This window comes from Coptis chinensis, chromosome 2, assembly GCF_015680905.1.
Source record: "Coptis chinensis isolate HL-2020 chromosome 2, ASM1568090v1, whole genome shotgun sequence".
Lineage (NCBI taxonomy): Eukaryota > Viridiplantae > Streptophyta > Magnoliopsida > Ranunculales > Ranunculaceae > Coptis > Coptis chinensis.
Genome location: NC_141457.1, coordinates 18,887,941 through 18,904,748, shown reverse-complemented (window position 1 = coordinate 18,904,748; position 16,808 = coordinate 18,887,941). Strand labels below are relative to the sequence as shown.

General features: G+C 41.1%; 1 protein-coding gene across 1 annotated transcript; it reads right to left on the bottom strand.

Annotated features, from left to right (window-relative positions):
* Positions 1–13,180: 13,180 nt before the first annotated feature.
* LOC147515218 (uncharacterized) lies at positions 13,181–15,262 on the bottom strand. Its single transcript, XM_086592828.1, has one exon. It carries the CDS (start codon positions 15,260–15,262, stop codon positions 13,181–13,183), a length of 2,082 nt encoding a protein of 693 aa, XP_086448954.1.
* Positions 15,263–16,808: the final 1,546 nt, after the last annotated feature.

Below are 16,808 nucleotides of genomic sequence, written 5' to 3'. Positions count from 1 at the left end.
TCGCGTCTTGATCAAGGCGAGGCACCAAAAGTGTGCCTTGCGCTTTAAGCGCGCCTAGGCGCGCGCCTTGACTACACTGGATTGGGGACTAGAATCTGGTCTTGGGATATTAAGATTTGGGACTCGAGATAATCATCACTCGGTTTGAAATATGAGAAACAGGTAAGGTTGGAATCTACACGGCGCTAGAAACTAAGTGAGAATAGTGAAGTAAGTGTAGGGAGTGACAAATGTTGGGAAGAGCTGATGTTAATGGCTTAATGCTAGTCGTGTTTCAGCTATGGCAGCTCAGGAGGTACTCGACTGTTTGGGATAATTAATTCTTTATTGAATTACCAATTTTTTAGATTTCCACCCCCAACAACTTTGCCAATTAGATTTCCACTCCCAGTTCTTCTATTATTAGACTTCCACCCCCAATTTCACATTATGACCAAGTAAGCCCTCACTATGTAAATTCTACCCCTCACTATGTAAAACAGTTTTTTAGATTTCCACCAGCAACTTTGCTAATTAGACTTCCAACCCAAGTTCTTCCATTATTAGACCCTTGTTAGCCATTCGGGACAAAAATTCTGTACGAGAATAATTCGAGAATTATTCGGTGATTCAAAAAAATAGTACGGTCAAATATTCGGTCAAAAATTCACAATACGATAATTATGCGGTGTTTAATTAATACACGTTTTAAACGTTTGGTTGCAAAAATTTGGAAATAAAAAATTCATGATATTATGTTAGTAAATATTAATAATAGTTATCATTCTTTATAACATAACAAACATATCTAAAATATGTTCTAAAATATAAAAACATTGAAACCAATTGAATGATACCTTTATTTATTTGTTTTTGGATTGAAATTAGTGTTCAAAATTTAAAATACACACACTATGATATGACAATTTAAATATTGCCCAAAAAGTATAAAAACAAAGTTTTTGAATTAATTTATTACTAAAAATGTAAGAGTGAGGGACTTAAAGTAAGAATGAGAACATAAAGTACATAAAAAATAACAAAAACGCTACCGAATTTTCATTCATTTTTTTTTTTTTTTTGAACCGAACCGGATTTTTGAGAGAAAATTCTGCAAAATCCGTATTCTTCGTTTCAAAGTAAAAAATCGCGAATTATTGCGAATCTTTCGAACATTCGGAAATATTAAACATTTTGCCCTCCAATTGCCACATGGTGCCATCACAACCATGTTAAAAACCGTCAAACGTATTCTATGCTCCAATGCGTATAATTGTTGGAAGTGTTTGAAAATCAAAATGAACACATACCTTGAGTAGTTTTTGAAGCTCGAGCTCAGTTTCCAACGATGCGGATGCCGACCAATAGGACACAACTATCATAGTTGCAATAACTAAAAGAAATAAAACGATTTCCACAGGGTAAATGAAGGTCATTTTAATGTCCAATAAAATTTTCGCATAGAAAGAAAAAAGATTATAAATCATGAATTTAATGTCCAATAAAATAGTTCTATAGGAATTTAATGCCCAAAACTGTTCTATATAAAATTTAATGTCCAATAAAATCATAAATTGTATAAGGCAGGATTCCCAAATTTCAATTGTTGTTTTTTTCTTTTCACTATATAATTTCAATTTTGTTAAGACAAACTTGCAATTTTAGATGAAAGAATCCATAAAAGAATCAGTCAAGGTGGGTAAAGAGTAAATAAGCACCATGTGTTCGAAAATCAACATAATGAACACATACCTTGAGTAGCTTATGAAGCTCAAGCTTATCTTCCAACGATACGGATGCTAACCAATAGGAAACTACACGCAACTATCATAGTTGCAATAACTAATTAACAGAAATAAAACGATTCCCACGGGGTGAAACGAAGGCGGTTTTAATGTCTAGGACGTAACAATTATGTCCCACTTAATTATTACACGAACTAATGTTAAGCATATATAACCAACTATAATGTGTAATGTCGTTGAAGGGGATGGTTATATGAACTCCACCTTATAGCGACTCCAAAGTTACTCCACTCATAAAAATGAACTTACAAAATGAACTGAGGACTAATTTTTTGTGGATGTGTACATCTCATGATGGAGAATACCTCCACCAAAAATCAGCTCAATTGAATATGTCTAACCTTGTCAAAAATTGTATCGAAATTAAAAAAATCTTGACCGTTGGATAATTTCATAACTTTCTAAATGATTTTTGATGAGGTTTATACATCTTCAATGAAATGGTGATTTTTTGTGAGGATGATCTCTATTGTATGGAAAACATCTCCACAAAAAATCAACTTTTAGTTCATTGAGTTAAGTGGTGGAGTTCATTTGGAGTTCGTTTTAGTGGAGTTCATATAACCATCAAAATACGATATGTTTGGTTAGTAGAGTTTGATTTAATACTCCATTACCATAGATAACTATCATATAATATCATTATAACATATACTTATTTATTTCCTGTCTTATAAATAATATAATTTGTGTTTAAATTTATGAAAAAAAACATATATGTTGATTAAAGACTATGCCTTCTGACTTGGATATCTAATCTTGGGACCCAGAGATAGCATATGATCCTTAACACTTTATACACTTTATATATTGCACATAGTTCATATATAAAAAATAATAATATATATTATAAGTTTAATTTTTCAAAAGCCAAATTTATGTCACACTTATTACATGAATTAATGTTAAATATTTATGAGACCCATGTACTATGATAAATTAAATGTGCAGTTTCCCAAGTTATTGCAATTTCACTAAGGGTAACCTAGTCATTTTATATGTTAGTTTGGTGCTACTAGAAAATAATTTGTGTAAACTGATGTGGGCGACGAGTGTTGGTATTTGTTTTATTTGTGCATCAACGTGAATTTGTGAGTAAAGTATTTGAATTAAGTGTGAGTTAGGAACATAAAAAACAACACTTATCAATCAACGTTGCTCCAAACGTTATAGTCGGATCAATTGTAGAATGATTCATTTGCATTCCATGTGTTGGCTACTGTCCCTTTGGTAGACAAAGCCAAATTTCGCTTACATGTACTTACTCTGTTACTTGTCATGTCTCCTACAAAAAGATGTTCATATATTTTCTGGATTAATTGCTGGTGCACCCACCACATTGCTTGAGTTGTGAGAACCAAGTTCATCGATGGGCGACTCTAACAAGGTTAAGACTATTGGAAGAGCTTCGTGGATTTTGGAGGCGGTGATTGGCAATGGTCAGACGAAATAGTAAACAATAAACCATCAGCAACCTGTAACTTGAGTCCATTGATTATCATTCTTGGTCTATCGGTCAAGACGCCGGCATTGAGAAATATATGCCCTTGATCTGGCACACACCCATTGAAGGACTGATCAGTTGTAAGATGTTCCAATATTAGATTTCCAGAGCGACACAAACTTCTCTAAGCTGCACAAGTTCTTACACCTACTGCCTCCAGTCCGTTTGGTAGACAACCAAATTTCACGCACAACTGCACAAGGACCTTCTCTGTTACTGGTCATGTCCCTGTAGAAAGATCTTCATATTTTTTCTATTTGATTAATAGCTGGCGTACCACATGGATTGAGTTGTGAGAACCATATTCATGGACTCAAATGATAATTTAAAGTTTTGCCTAGAAGTTGCACAAGATAACAAAGTCTTTTAGTCCATCAAAACAAACTAGTAAAACAGTGGATTTATACGTACGTACAGTCTACTCGCGATTCTTCAGCATGGCACTTTATCTAAAGTTGATGCTAAAACAATTCTTTTGCGAATCACCGGATACAAATGTTTTTAAACTTGCAGCCACTATAAAGCAGTTTCTCTGTAAAAGGTCAAAATAAATTGATTAATATGTAGAAAAATCAATGGAAGCAATAGACACGAAAAATAGGCAAAGCTGAGGGAAAGGCTTATATTATTATATAACTAAAAATAATAAAAAATGGAGATGCAGGGATTCGAACCCTGATTGTCCAATGCCAAGCTAGTCGGTATCTGATCGTACTGAATAGTTTTGGGCTACATCTCCGTTTATTTTGGCTAATTAATATCTATTTATTATATTAGGAACAAAAACAATCTAATGTGAAAATTTTGTCTTAATCCAGCCAAATGCCAATATCTTGGTCTTCCACTCGTGTAGACATACATATCGAATCGAAAGAGTGGATACATAAAACTGAGGAAAAAAGAGTAGCAAAAAATAAAAATAAAAAATTTGTTTTGGAGATGCAGGGATTCGAACCCTGATATACCAACTGCGGCGAAAGTTTGTATCATATCAGCAAACAAGTTTAGAAGAGCCACATCCCCGTTTATTTTTGTCTAATTAATTCTATTTAACCGAACTGAACTCTCTCGACTAGAATATCCAACCTCGGTTCTAAAGTCTGGAGTCTGGAGTCTGGACGATGTTAAAAAGGGCGCACGGTGGGCATTGGCCAGGGGATTATGGTGGCCCTATGTTTCTGAGCATTTGCGCCGTTATCTTTACAATCATCAGGTAAGCATGAATTCCTATACAAATTATTCATATTATATCTGAATTCCTATGCTAACTTATGGGTGCCAACCTAGTTTGGATGTCTTAGTTACTAAGTTACTACTGTTGTGACCTCCTCTCTTTTTTAGACTTCTCTTTTCCCCTCTTTTTCTTCTTTTCTTTTTTCTTTAGGGTTCCCCTCTTCTTTATACTTCCTTCGTCCCTTAGTTTGCGCTCTACCCTTCATCTTCTTTTCATCCCTCGGTTCTCCTAAACCCACGTGTCTTCTCTGACTTCGCACACCTGTCCCTCACCTTCATCATTGCTATCCCTCTTTCGCCCAAGGCTTGCTTGTCCACCCCAATCGATGACCCATCAGCCCATGGGATGTTCCAAACCTTTGGGCCCTATCATCCCAAATCGGTCAGAAGAATAGTTGCCCTTCTTGGGAGCGTGGACCATCTTTGGGCTCATGATGCCAAGAACCCCAAATACTCTTCAACCTCTTGACTCTCTTTGTACTATAGAAGCCCGGTGTCGATTTTTCTTAGGTTGCTTTGAAAACTCTAGGGATCCGAGCCACCTCCCTTACTTCTTCACCCCCGACCTTGTTTCTCTCTTCATTCTTTCTCCCACCTCAAACTCCATTAAGCCTCTTCAACCTCGACCTTTTTCGCCCCTCCCACCCACCAAACCAGTGAAATCCCTTGGTTTTGCGTGGGGGAATGAAGTTCTTCCAAATTTTTAGTTACTTCAAGGTTAGATCAACTCATCTTACTCCTTTTTATTCTTTTTATTGTTCTAATTTTGCTTTATCTATTTCGTTTTTGTCAAAATCTCTCTCTCCAAAACCTCCTTCCCCATCCCAACAGCCGTCTTTTTTGTATTGGGCTTTGTAGTTTTTAGCCGCCATCTCATCTTCATCCTTTTGTAGTCAATAGGACTGTCAATTAACCAGTTCATGGCCAATCTTTCACCCCTTTCCCTCTCAGGATCAACTCAATCCACTTCAGAACAGTCAGTCCTCGAACCCCTGGCTGCCACTCTTAGACGGCCTGACCTCGAGGCTGTTCGCTTAGCGTTTGAAATCCCTGACAATGTTGGAATCGAGTTTGTGCCAAAGTTAACTCAATTTCCACACTTAGCCCCCTTTCAAAAGGGATGCCTAGTAGCTACGGTTGGCCAAATCGCGGCCGGTTTGCGCTTTCCTTTAACCGACCTTGACCGCGAAGTGTGCAATTTTTATCGTATATCTCCTAGTCAAGGGACTGGCAACTTCTGGAGAGTCTTGTTCGCGGCCAATTTTTATAACAAACATAATTCTACTAAAATTAGTTGCCGCGACCTATCTTCAAATTTCTACCTGAAGAGAACCACCAAAGCTAAGGGTGTCGGCTATCATTATTTCTGCTCTCGTTCTGGTAGGAAGTCGTTTATTCTAAATCTCCCTGGCTCTGATAAAGACTGGGAATTATTTCCTTTATATTTGTCTGGCAACTGGAAGTCTGCGGAAGCTGAACCTCGTGTTCGTTTGAATTATTCCAAATTCCGTTTTGGGGGTGAGTTATAGCTATACTCCCTTTATTATTCATAGTTTACCTATGTCTTAGTTTGTTGTTCTTAATTCACAGGTTGGTACGCAGACTCCAAAGGCGGACCAGGTGGGATATCTTCATTGCTACAACGTATAAGAGATCTAGGGAATGATCAATATCCATTTCTCGGTTTGTCCGCAGATACAGGATATCCTATTCTCTCCGACGATAGTCTATATTGCATTAGGGAGCACAAGCACCCCCTCTACCGTCTTCCATTCTAGTCTGCTGCTTCTCGGTGCGAGATCCCGCCTAAGCATACAACTAAGAGCCGTCAAGCTTCACCTCACAAGAAAAGGATAGCAGATAGTGTTTCATGTTCTCCCACTGTTTTATCGGACAGTGAACCCCCTTTTGTTCAGAATTTTGCGGCGCTACGTTAGTGGGAAGAACACCCGGCCATAGATCCACATCTGTCTCAGACTAAGACCATGAAGTTTGCCCCAGCCCCTAAGCTTTTCCCCAGTGTCAACCAGGACTCAGATAGTGATGATCAAGGGGTCGTCGCGGCCCCAAATTTGGCTAAAAGGCCTCGAACTGAAGCTGGCTCCTCTTTGGCTCTACTGAATTCTTCTCGCAGAAGCACGCCTCTCCCCGCCCACCCGAAAAGGAGAAAGACTCTACAGATAACCGTGGTGGCTATAAGGCTAAAGTTGTCGCTGATGCCCACCCTCTTTCTTCATCAAAAGCTGCCTACTCGTCCCTTGCTTACTTCGCAGATTCAGTTTTACAGGGACTCGATGTAGCTTCCGCTATGTTTCACGGGGCTCACCTCCCAAATGATTTGGCTTATGCCATCGATGGTCTCACCGCGGACCAATGCACTTCTCTCTCTATCAAAGCCTAGAACGTGTAAGTATCCTTTTATATTTCTGGCTAGTTAGTTGCATTCCATTCTAGTTTTAGTACGAGATTAATTCAATTTTCTTAATTTCTCACCCCGATGGATAGATTAGATTACCGCATTTCCTGAATCCCTGTAAGCTAGACTTAGTTTGGGAGGGTTTATGAACTCTCAATAATATGAGGTGAAATTCCAATAACTAGAATTACATATAACTTCACTCTACCATCATCCAGCATCTTGATTTAATTACGTTGTTCATTGCACTATCCAAGGATTATGAACAAATCATTTTTTTTGCAGTCTCTTGCATTCTTAAGGGTCTTCATGAGTAAACTTTTAAGGTTTTGGTATGTACTAATGGACAAATGGTTGGATAGTTGGATCATGTATGGGCTTTGAACCATATAATTTCATATTCATACCCTAGATGTCGATAAGTTTACATGGCGGAATTGACTTGTCTGACTTTAGAATTTAGGAGGGGAGAGAGAACTGATCTTGGAATCAGCTAACATTTGTTCGGCCACTAGCTGCAGTGAAGATGCTTGATAAACGACTTAAATTAGTGATGTTTGATATAAACAGTTAAGTATTCTTTCCTACTAGGCTAGCTGGACAATGCCAGATTCTATGGTCTCACTCATATATCCATGTTAAAAGAGTTCAGTGGGCTCCTTCTATGGCTGGATTATGCACTTTCCTCCATCAGTACCATAGTACCACAGATGCTTACGGAGTAAACACTCTTTTGATTAAAAGTACCATTTGTCCCACGCTGGATTGTATGTGCTCCCGTCGCGAACACTTTTCTTTTGATCTGAAAACTATTTTTGATGTATTTTAACTCTCCTAACATTTCCATGTGATTCTTAATCCTACCCTGCTTGTTGAATAACCCAATGTATGGTTTCACAAAACCCCCTGTCAATCAGCCCTCCCATCAGATGTTGTTGGTGAACTGGTGATGGTTAAAGTTTGTATTGGGCATCGCTGACACTAAGGTAAACAGGGAACTGTCTTTTAAGTGAAAGAATCTTACCACTGCAAACACAAGCACATCTGCGATTGTTGGATGGTATTTTCTTTGACTAGCCTCTGCGCCATTTGGCAGTGCTAAAATTCTGTAGTGTTTCTTTGTTAAGATTTTGAGCTTGCGATTCATGCACTGTCGCCATTCCTACTATGACAACCAGGCTATCGTCGGTTCTAACCTCTTTCTTTTCATTATACATTCGCATGGTTCTGCTTGCTACTTATGTTAAATTTGCCTGCAGGCATCTCTGGATTCTCTCCACCTTGTTCGTGCTTTCAACCTCTATGCTAGCCAGGGTCGAAGGATGAAGGCAGAACTCTACGGTGCTGATGGTAAGTCTGGCCTTCGCGCCAAATGTGACCAGCTCCTTGTTGAAAGGGACGCTGCTCGACTCGAGATCGAGACCCTACGTACTGAAAAAGAAAATCTTTTGAAGTCTCAAGATAAAGCCTTGAAGAAGTGCCTAAAAGATAGAGAGGTTGAACTTCAGAAGCTGTATTCTAAGGAAATTACTCGTGTCTGCGAAGAGTACCGGAAAGAAGCTGAGGAGCACACTGCTTTAGCAGTTAAGCAGGTCCGCAAAGAATTAACAGGTCCGAAAAAGTCAGTTCTAGCACCAAGACCCTCTCCTATGGATTCCACTCCGCCATCTCTTGTTGTTACCGAACTTCCTCCCAACCCTTTCGTGATCCCTCAAGAGACGACTGATAACGCATTTGCGGACTTGTCCACCGCAATAGATGTCATTCCCGAAGCTTTGACCGCCGTCAATACTATCCAGGAACCCTTGTCCGTGATGGAGGTATGCGAAGATGACCCCTTGTCCGTGATGGAGGCATGCGAAGCTAACCATTGTCCGTGATGGAAACATGCGCATCTGACTATTGTCTGTGATGCTTATTTTGAATTTTGAATTCCACTTAGATTGTCTAATTTTGGCCATCGTGTATTTCCTGGTATTCCAGGCACGTCGGTCTCTTTTGCCTGTTTAACTTTCCCCTTTTGAACATCTTTAAATGTCTAAGTCTCTTGTTTGCCTATACTTATTTCCCCGCTATGCCCCCTAGTTTTTGTGCGGTTTCTATATGTACGAAATCGGTGAAAACTATGTTACCCACAATTCTATATTTCTTGCTTTGCTTAATATTATGCTCATCGTGAAGCCCCTTCGATGCACCTAACACTTCGGATGTTCTTGCATCCAAATGAATTTGATTAAGACGTAGTTATTAGAGATTGGAGCCAAAGAAAATACAACGGAATTCATACCGTGAACCTGTTCTGTTTTGTGATTCATGTCCATTTTATGACTTTAACGTTATATCGTGCTTCTTTTACACATACATTGTAAAACTATCTCTTTAACTCATTTTGCATTCCAACTCTTCATGGACTCGTACTATTTGTTTATATTCTTACACCAATGCCGAGTCCGGGGACAACTACTATCTGCCCCCAGTTATGTTTTGGACCGGTTTGCCATACATTGTCTGGGACAACTAATATCTGCCCCGGTTTTGTTTTAGACAGGTATGCCATACGCCATACCGTGTCCGGGACAACTAATATCTGCCCCAGTTTTGTTTTGGACTGGTTTGCCACACCATGTCCAGGACAACTAATATCTGCCCCAGTTTTGTTTTGGACTGGTTTGCCACACCGTGTCCGGGACAACTAATATCTGCCCCAGTTCTGATAACCGATTTACAATACCCTAATATCATTTTTCTTATATCTCCTTTGCAATACACCAAAACACCTTTCCGATAATCAACATTTAACATCCTATATATATATATATATATATATATATATATATATATATATATATATATCGATGTATCTAGATACTATATACATGTCCAGGTCGCAGACTTCTTTCAAGGAGGTACTACCATCCATTACATATAAAACTTTTTTAATAACCTTATGTTCCACAATTTGTCTATCTCTGGTCCATTGGGATACTTTAGCTTGTAAGTTCCATTAGGACCTATACCAATGACGAGGTACGGCCCCTCCCAATTCGGTCCTAACTTCCCATCCTTTGACTCCTTGGTGTTCCCCATTATTCTTCGCAGCACCATGTCCCCTGCTATGAACTTTCGTTCCCTTGTGCGTTTGTTGTATCTTTTCTGGATCCTTCTATGATAGTTTATCAATTTCATTCGAGCTACCGCCCTAACCTCTTCCACCAACACCAGATCTTTTCGAATGATAGCTTCATTAAGACCTGACTCCACCGTTTTCAATTTGGTGGTCGAGGTGATCATTTCAGGTGGTATAACTGCCTCCATACCATATGATAGCACGAACGGTGATTCCTCAGTTGAACTCCGCGGTGTTGTCCTATACGCCCAGAGTACACTATATAGGTCGTCCGCCCATTGTCCTTTCCTATCTTCCAACTTGCGTTTCAAATTGTCCAAGATACATTTGTTAGAAGCTTCTGCTTGTCCATTACCTTCTGGGTTTCCGGGTGTTGAAAAACCTTGTTTGATTCCGTAAGATTGAAGAAAAGCTTTGACTTTAGATCATGCGGGCGGCTACCATTATCAGCTATAACCTTATATGGTAGGCCGAATCGCACAAATGTTTTCTCATAGAAACTTTATCACATGCTGCTCCTTAACTTGTTGTAGGGCCACCGCTTCAACCCATTTTGTAAAATAGTCTGTGGCGACCAACATGAAACGCCTTTTCCCTGGTGCCATAGGCATTGGTCCGACAACATCCATCCCCCACATTGCAAAAGGCCACGGACTGAAAATGTTATGTAGAGGCTCTGCTGGAGTAAAAATTAGTTTCGCATGCATTTGACACTTGACGCACTTCTGGGAGTATGTCGTAGAATCTCTTTTCATATGTGGCCAATAGTACCCTTGACTTAAAAGACGGTGCGCGGTGGTTCTTCCTGCGGAGTGACTACCACACTCTCCTTCGTGAAACTCTGCCAAAACTTCGTTGGCTTGCTTTGGGTTAAGGCATCGAAGCAACGGTCCTCCAGAGTTCTTTCTATACAAATCCCCATCCACCATAGTGTATCTCCTAGCGGTTTGTTCCAGTCTCCTTTTTTCTTTCGGGTCTTCTATTTCTCTTCCTTCCAAGAAGCCTTTCATTTCCGTGACCCCGGTCCTTAGGGCTCTACATCATCCTCAGACATCCGCTGCCACTTCATGCCAAGTTCTCGGATGTTTCCTGTATTGAACATTAATTGTTCGCCTTCATCCCCCTCTATCATTCTTTGCGACATAAGCCGGTGCATCCGCGTAATACGTTCTCTCCTCTGTTCAAATGCACAAACTTGATTGACTGGAACCTCGCTGCCGCCATGTTCAACTCATGTAAATATTTAACCATCCTCGGACATCTAGCTGTGAACCCTCCATTGACTTGGCAAACTACCAAATTCGAATCTGTATAGACTGTTAACTCTGTGACTCCCGCCTTCTCTGCCAACTCCAATCCTGCTAATACTGCCTCGTATTCTGTTTCATTGTTAGATGCATTGAATCCAAGTTTCATAGAAAGTTCTAACCTTGCGTTCTCTGGAGTAACCAGCACCACGCCAGCTCCACTCCCAGTATCAGCGGATGATCCATCCGTGAACACCCTCCAGCCATTCTTTTTGTTCCACGGGTCATTTTCGTCCGCGGCCTCCATGGCTTCAGCTTCGATTTCCATGTCCGCACCCCACGTTGGATCCTCCGCAGGGAATTTTGCTAGAAAGTCTGCCACTGCTTGAGCTTTCTCCGCGGTCCGAACTTGGTATTCTATCTCATATGGACCCAACAAAATAGCCCACTTGAGCATTCTCCCTGATTTTTCTGCTTTCAGAACCTGCTTTAAAGGTAAATTAGTCATGACAATAACTGAATGAGATTCAAAATAAGGTTTTAGTTTTAGTGCGGAGAATACTAGCGCTAAAGCAAATCTTTCTATCCTGCTGTATCTTGTCTCTGCGTCTAACAATGTTTTACTTTGAAAGTATACCGGATACTCTACTCCGTTCTCTAGACGAACCAACACAGAGCTGATTGCAAAATCCGACACCGCGAGGTACAAATATAGCTTTTCCCCTGGGCATGGCCCCAAAGTATTGGTGCTTGTCCCATGTACTTCTTAAGTTCTTGGAAGGCTCGTTCACATTCATCTGTCCATTCAAAGTCAGTCGTCTTCTTAAGCAACTGATACAAAGGCTTGCATTTGTCAGACGATTTTAAAATGAATATGTTCAACGCTGTTATTCTTCCTGCCAATACCTGCACATCTTTCTTAGTCCGCGGTGATGGCATATTGTCCAAAGATCTAATCTGTTCTGGATTGGCTTCGATTCCCCTCTGAGTAACTATATAGCCCAAAAATTTCCCAGACGACACCCCAAATGTGCATTTTTCCGGATTCAACTTCATTCTGTGCTTCCTCAATATCCCAAAAGTTTCCTCCAGACCTTTCATGTGTTCTTCCTCCGTCATGCTTTTTTCCACCATATCGTCGATGTAAACTTCCATCCTTTTCCTTATCTTGTCCGCGAACATTTTTTCCCCCAACCTCTGAAATGTTGCACCTGCATTCTTAAGACCAAAGGGCATCCGAGTATAACAATAAGTCCCTCCATTAACGACAAATCCAGTCTTAATCTGATCTGGCTCATACATCTCCACTTGGTTGTACCCCATGGAAGTGTCAAGAAATGAGAATATTTTGAACCCGGCTGTTCGGTCCACCAGCTCGTTCACCTTGGGCATCGGATAACTGTCTTTTGGGCATTCTCTGTTAACATCTGTGAAGTCCACGCACATGCGCACCTTGCCATTCTTCTTTGGTACTGCCACAATATTAGAGAGCCAAGTGGGGTACACATTGTCTTTTATGATTCCTGCCCTTAGTAATTTTCCAATCTCTTCTTTGATACTATCTTCATACTGTGGGCGCACACTTCGTGGCCTCTGTTTCACTGGCCTTGCATCTTCATTCATGTTCAACCGATGACATACAATCTCCGGGTCTATTCCGGATATCTCCTCCACAGACCAAGCAAACACATCCTTATTCCTGCTCAAAAATTCTATCAGCTCTTTTTTCCATGTCTCTGGTAACAACGATCCTACACCCGTTAGTTTCTCCTCCTCCGTTTCTCCCAAGTTAACCATTTCTACCTCTTCCATTGTCTTGGACTCTGTCCGCGGTATAGGTGTGTCCGCGGACAGTCCTATCTGTAATTGCTATGCCTTCCTTGGGTGTTTTGGACCTTCCGATCGTGTACTTCCTTTCAACATATCTTTTACTGTGGCAAAATGACTCGACTGTGCCGCAAACTGATCTCCCCTAATCTCATACGTCCTGTTTGACGAAGGAAACCTTACGACCTGATAATAAGTGGATGGGACGGCTTTCATCGCATGAATCCATTTGCGTCCCAAAATCATATTATACTGGGACGCGGAGTCTACTACCATAAACGTGGTCATGACTGTGACTGGGCCTGCAGATACGGGCAATTCTATTTCTCCTATGGGTTCAGTCATACTCCCATTAAAACCAAACAAATTATTTCTAGCTGGTTTCAAGGCCGATGTCTCTATATGCATTTCGTCTAGGGCAGAACGGAACAATAAATCTACTGAACTACCACAGTCAATTAAAATTCTTTTTGTAAGATAGTTACATACTACCAGAGTTACCACCAATGCATCATCATGAGGAAGGTGGACCCTCTCTCTATCCTCCTCCGTGAACGCTATGTTGTTGTAGCCGGTCGGACTCTGCGGTATAGCTCTTGGCATCAAGTTTACCTCGTACACCTGCTGTAACTGAACTGTCCGCCTTACCTTTTCCCTTTGACCATTCCGAGTCGGTACTTCACCGCTATAAATGACATTGATAGTTCCCATAATTCTGCAATCTTCAGGTATCCTACCCTCTTCTCTGTTGTCCGCGACAAACTCCCTCAAGTGACCTTCATCAATCATCTTCTGCACCAACCACCTCAAAGCATAACATTCGTTGGTGCCGTGGTTCCGTAACTGATGATGCTGGCAATAAGGCTTGTCCGCCCTCTCCTTTGGGTAATTCCGCGGTGGCATGTAATCCTGTCGATCTCTTATAACCCTAAAGATTTCCTCCAAAGGCTTGTTCAACCGTGTATATATCTTTTCCTGATATGGTTTTCTGACCCTTTCTTCCCTCCGCTCTCTTTCCCTAGGCCGTTCCGCCTTGTACCCCTTTCCCTTGTAGTCCACTTTGCCTCTTCTTTCATCATCTTTCTCCACTGTACTGACCCCTTTTCCCCCTTTTTTAGTGGACCGCGGTATATAATCCTCACACCTTATATACTTCTCCAATCTAGGATACAGTTCCGCCAAGTTAGATATCACTTCTTCATTTTTTACTATGGACATGTGTACTCTACTTCCTTGGCGAACTCCATTCCTAAAAGCTATCACTGCAGTCTTCTCATCTAAATTCTCCACTTTCATGGCCTCCGCGTTGAACCTGGACACAAATTTCCTTAGTGATTCTCCGTCTTCTTGTTTCACATAAAACAGCGCGGACACGTCTACCGCTCTTTTCTTTTGATGAATGTAATGAGTGACGAATGCCTTTTCTAGTTCACTGAACTTCTCTATACTTCCAGCTGGCAACCGATAAAACCAATCGGAAGCTCCATCTTTCAAACTCGCCGGAAAAAGCATACACCATAAACCATTAAACTTATCCTCTTGCCATAAAGCTAACTGTTGGCGAAAATGTTGTATGTGATGCACCGGGTCTCCCTTTCCATCAAATCTATCGAATCTGGGTTGTGTGAACCGCCTTGGTACCTCCGTTGACCTCACCACCACCGCCAACGGGTTGTGACTGAGCGCCGCTATTACCTGGTTTGCCGTTCCTCTGTTCTCCTGCTGCACTGGTCGGATGGCTTCCCTTTCCCTTTCAAACATGTGTTGAACTTGCTGTAATGTGACTCCATCTGCTATTCCACCGCCTTCCATTTGTGGATCTAGCTCTACTCCCTTCTCTACTCCATCTAACGGCTGCACAGGTTCCCCATCTGAGCTTTCTTCATCAGACTCATCTTCTATGATGTTTTCCTCTCTTCTTGTTTCTTCCGCTTCCCTCTCTCTTCTAAACTTTTCATTCTCTTCCCTCAGCCTATCCATCTCTACCTCCATCTCTCTCATTCTCTCCACCACCGTCAGATCTGTTTCTCCTCCTACCTCTACTTGGTTGTCCACTCCTATACCGTTTGCTTCCCCGACCTCCGTTTCTGTCTCCGCTCTCGCTTTTCTTTTCGATGGTGCCATCTCTTCTCCTAGAACCGTGGTTTTTAACCGGTGTGGTCGTCAGTTCAGTCCCCTCGGACGGTGCCAATTGTTGTGACCTCCTCTCTTTTTTAGACTTCTCTTTTCCCCTCTTTTTCTTCTTTTCTTTTTTCTTTAGGGTTCCCCTCTTCTTTATACTTCCTTCATCCCTTAGTTTGCGCTCTACCCTTCATCTTCTTTTCATCCCTCGGTTCTCCTAAACCCACGTGTCTTCTCTGACTTCGCACACCTGTCCCTCACCTTCTGTGCTATCCCCTCTACTTCGGCCCAAGGCTTGCTGTCCACCCCAGTCCGCGATGACCCATCAGCCCATGGGATGTTCCAAACCTTTGGGCCCTATCATCCCAAATCGGTCTGTAACAACTACCATGCATATGCGTATCCATCTCCTTTGCTTATTGTGTAGTACATTGCTTCTTCTTTTCAGTGAAGTCGATTGATTCAGTATGTTATTAGTTTTAAAATTTTAATCCTTTAAAAGCTGAAAATATGTCATTAGCTATTGTAGCTTGCAACTCAGCTCTGAACAATGTTTGAGGTTCGAGAATAAATGTTCCTCCGAAGAATAGACGTAGTTGTCGACGCGTGCTATTTGAAAGCTCGTTAGCATACCTGGCTCCATTAAATTCACGAGGCTGTCAATACTCTCTTCCTAGAGCGACATAGCATATATAACTGATGACATGTTGATATGGAGCTTGAGTGATTCTAATGTCTCTCATAAGTCGACTGTCATACTGCAATATAGTCTTCCAGACCTTTCCCGAAAATTTAGTGTTTTTTTTCTTTCCTTTTGAAGTCATGAGTGCACCCATGCCTCTCATTTTGGTCCTTGAATGCGTATTTTAGTTGCATGTGTTTATTGTGCCGAAAGTCAATTTCTTGATTTCATTATACCTCATCACCATTGCACCGTGCAGCTAGAGTGTTGATTAATTCACAAATGGAGAATGGTGATTTTCCACAAGAGGTAGCTCATCTACCTCCAAGTTAGCTTCTTCTTTGGCCCTTCCTTTCATACGATTATGATTGTCTCGCTTTTTATACTACTGTTATTGGTAGTTTCATTTACAAAAACTGATCGAGGAGTAAAATTTCTATATTTTGGAATAGTTGAAGATGAATTTGGATTGAAGGAAGTTTTAAGTACATGCAGAGATGAATCTTTACCATAGATAATTGAAGTAGCCTTTGGCTGAGGAGTACAAAAGCTGTGTGCAGTGGCGATGGCTATGCTGTGAAAGGAGCCGCCAAGAGCCCTGTCGCACCCAATTCCGCGCCCTATAACTTTACTCGTATTACGACTCTCATTTTGGATCGGCTGCACCAATTATGTTGCCTACGTACCCATTTCGGGATTAAGCCGCCGTAGTTCACCTCTCTTCCCTCAGCCCTCTCTGCCTCCATTATGAGCTCCCCCCATCTCTCTCCTCCCCTCTATTTTCTTTTTATATCCCTCTCTTAGGTTCACTTCATGGGACATAGTATGGTATTGGGCCTATTCTCTGGGCCCAATACATGCTATGGT

Coding starts and splice junctions, on each gene's coding strand:
- LOC147515218 (XM_086592828.1), bottom strand. CDS start 15,262: ATGGCACCATCGAAAAGAAAAGCGAGAGCGGAGACAGAAACGGAGGTC.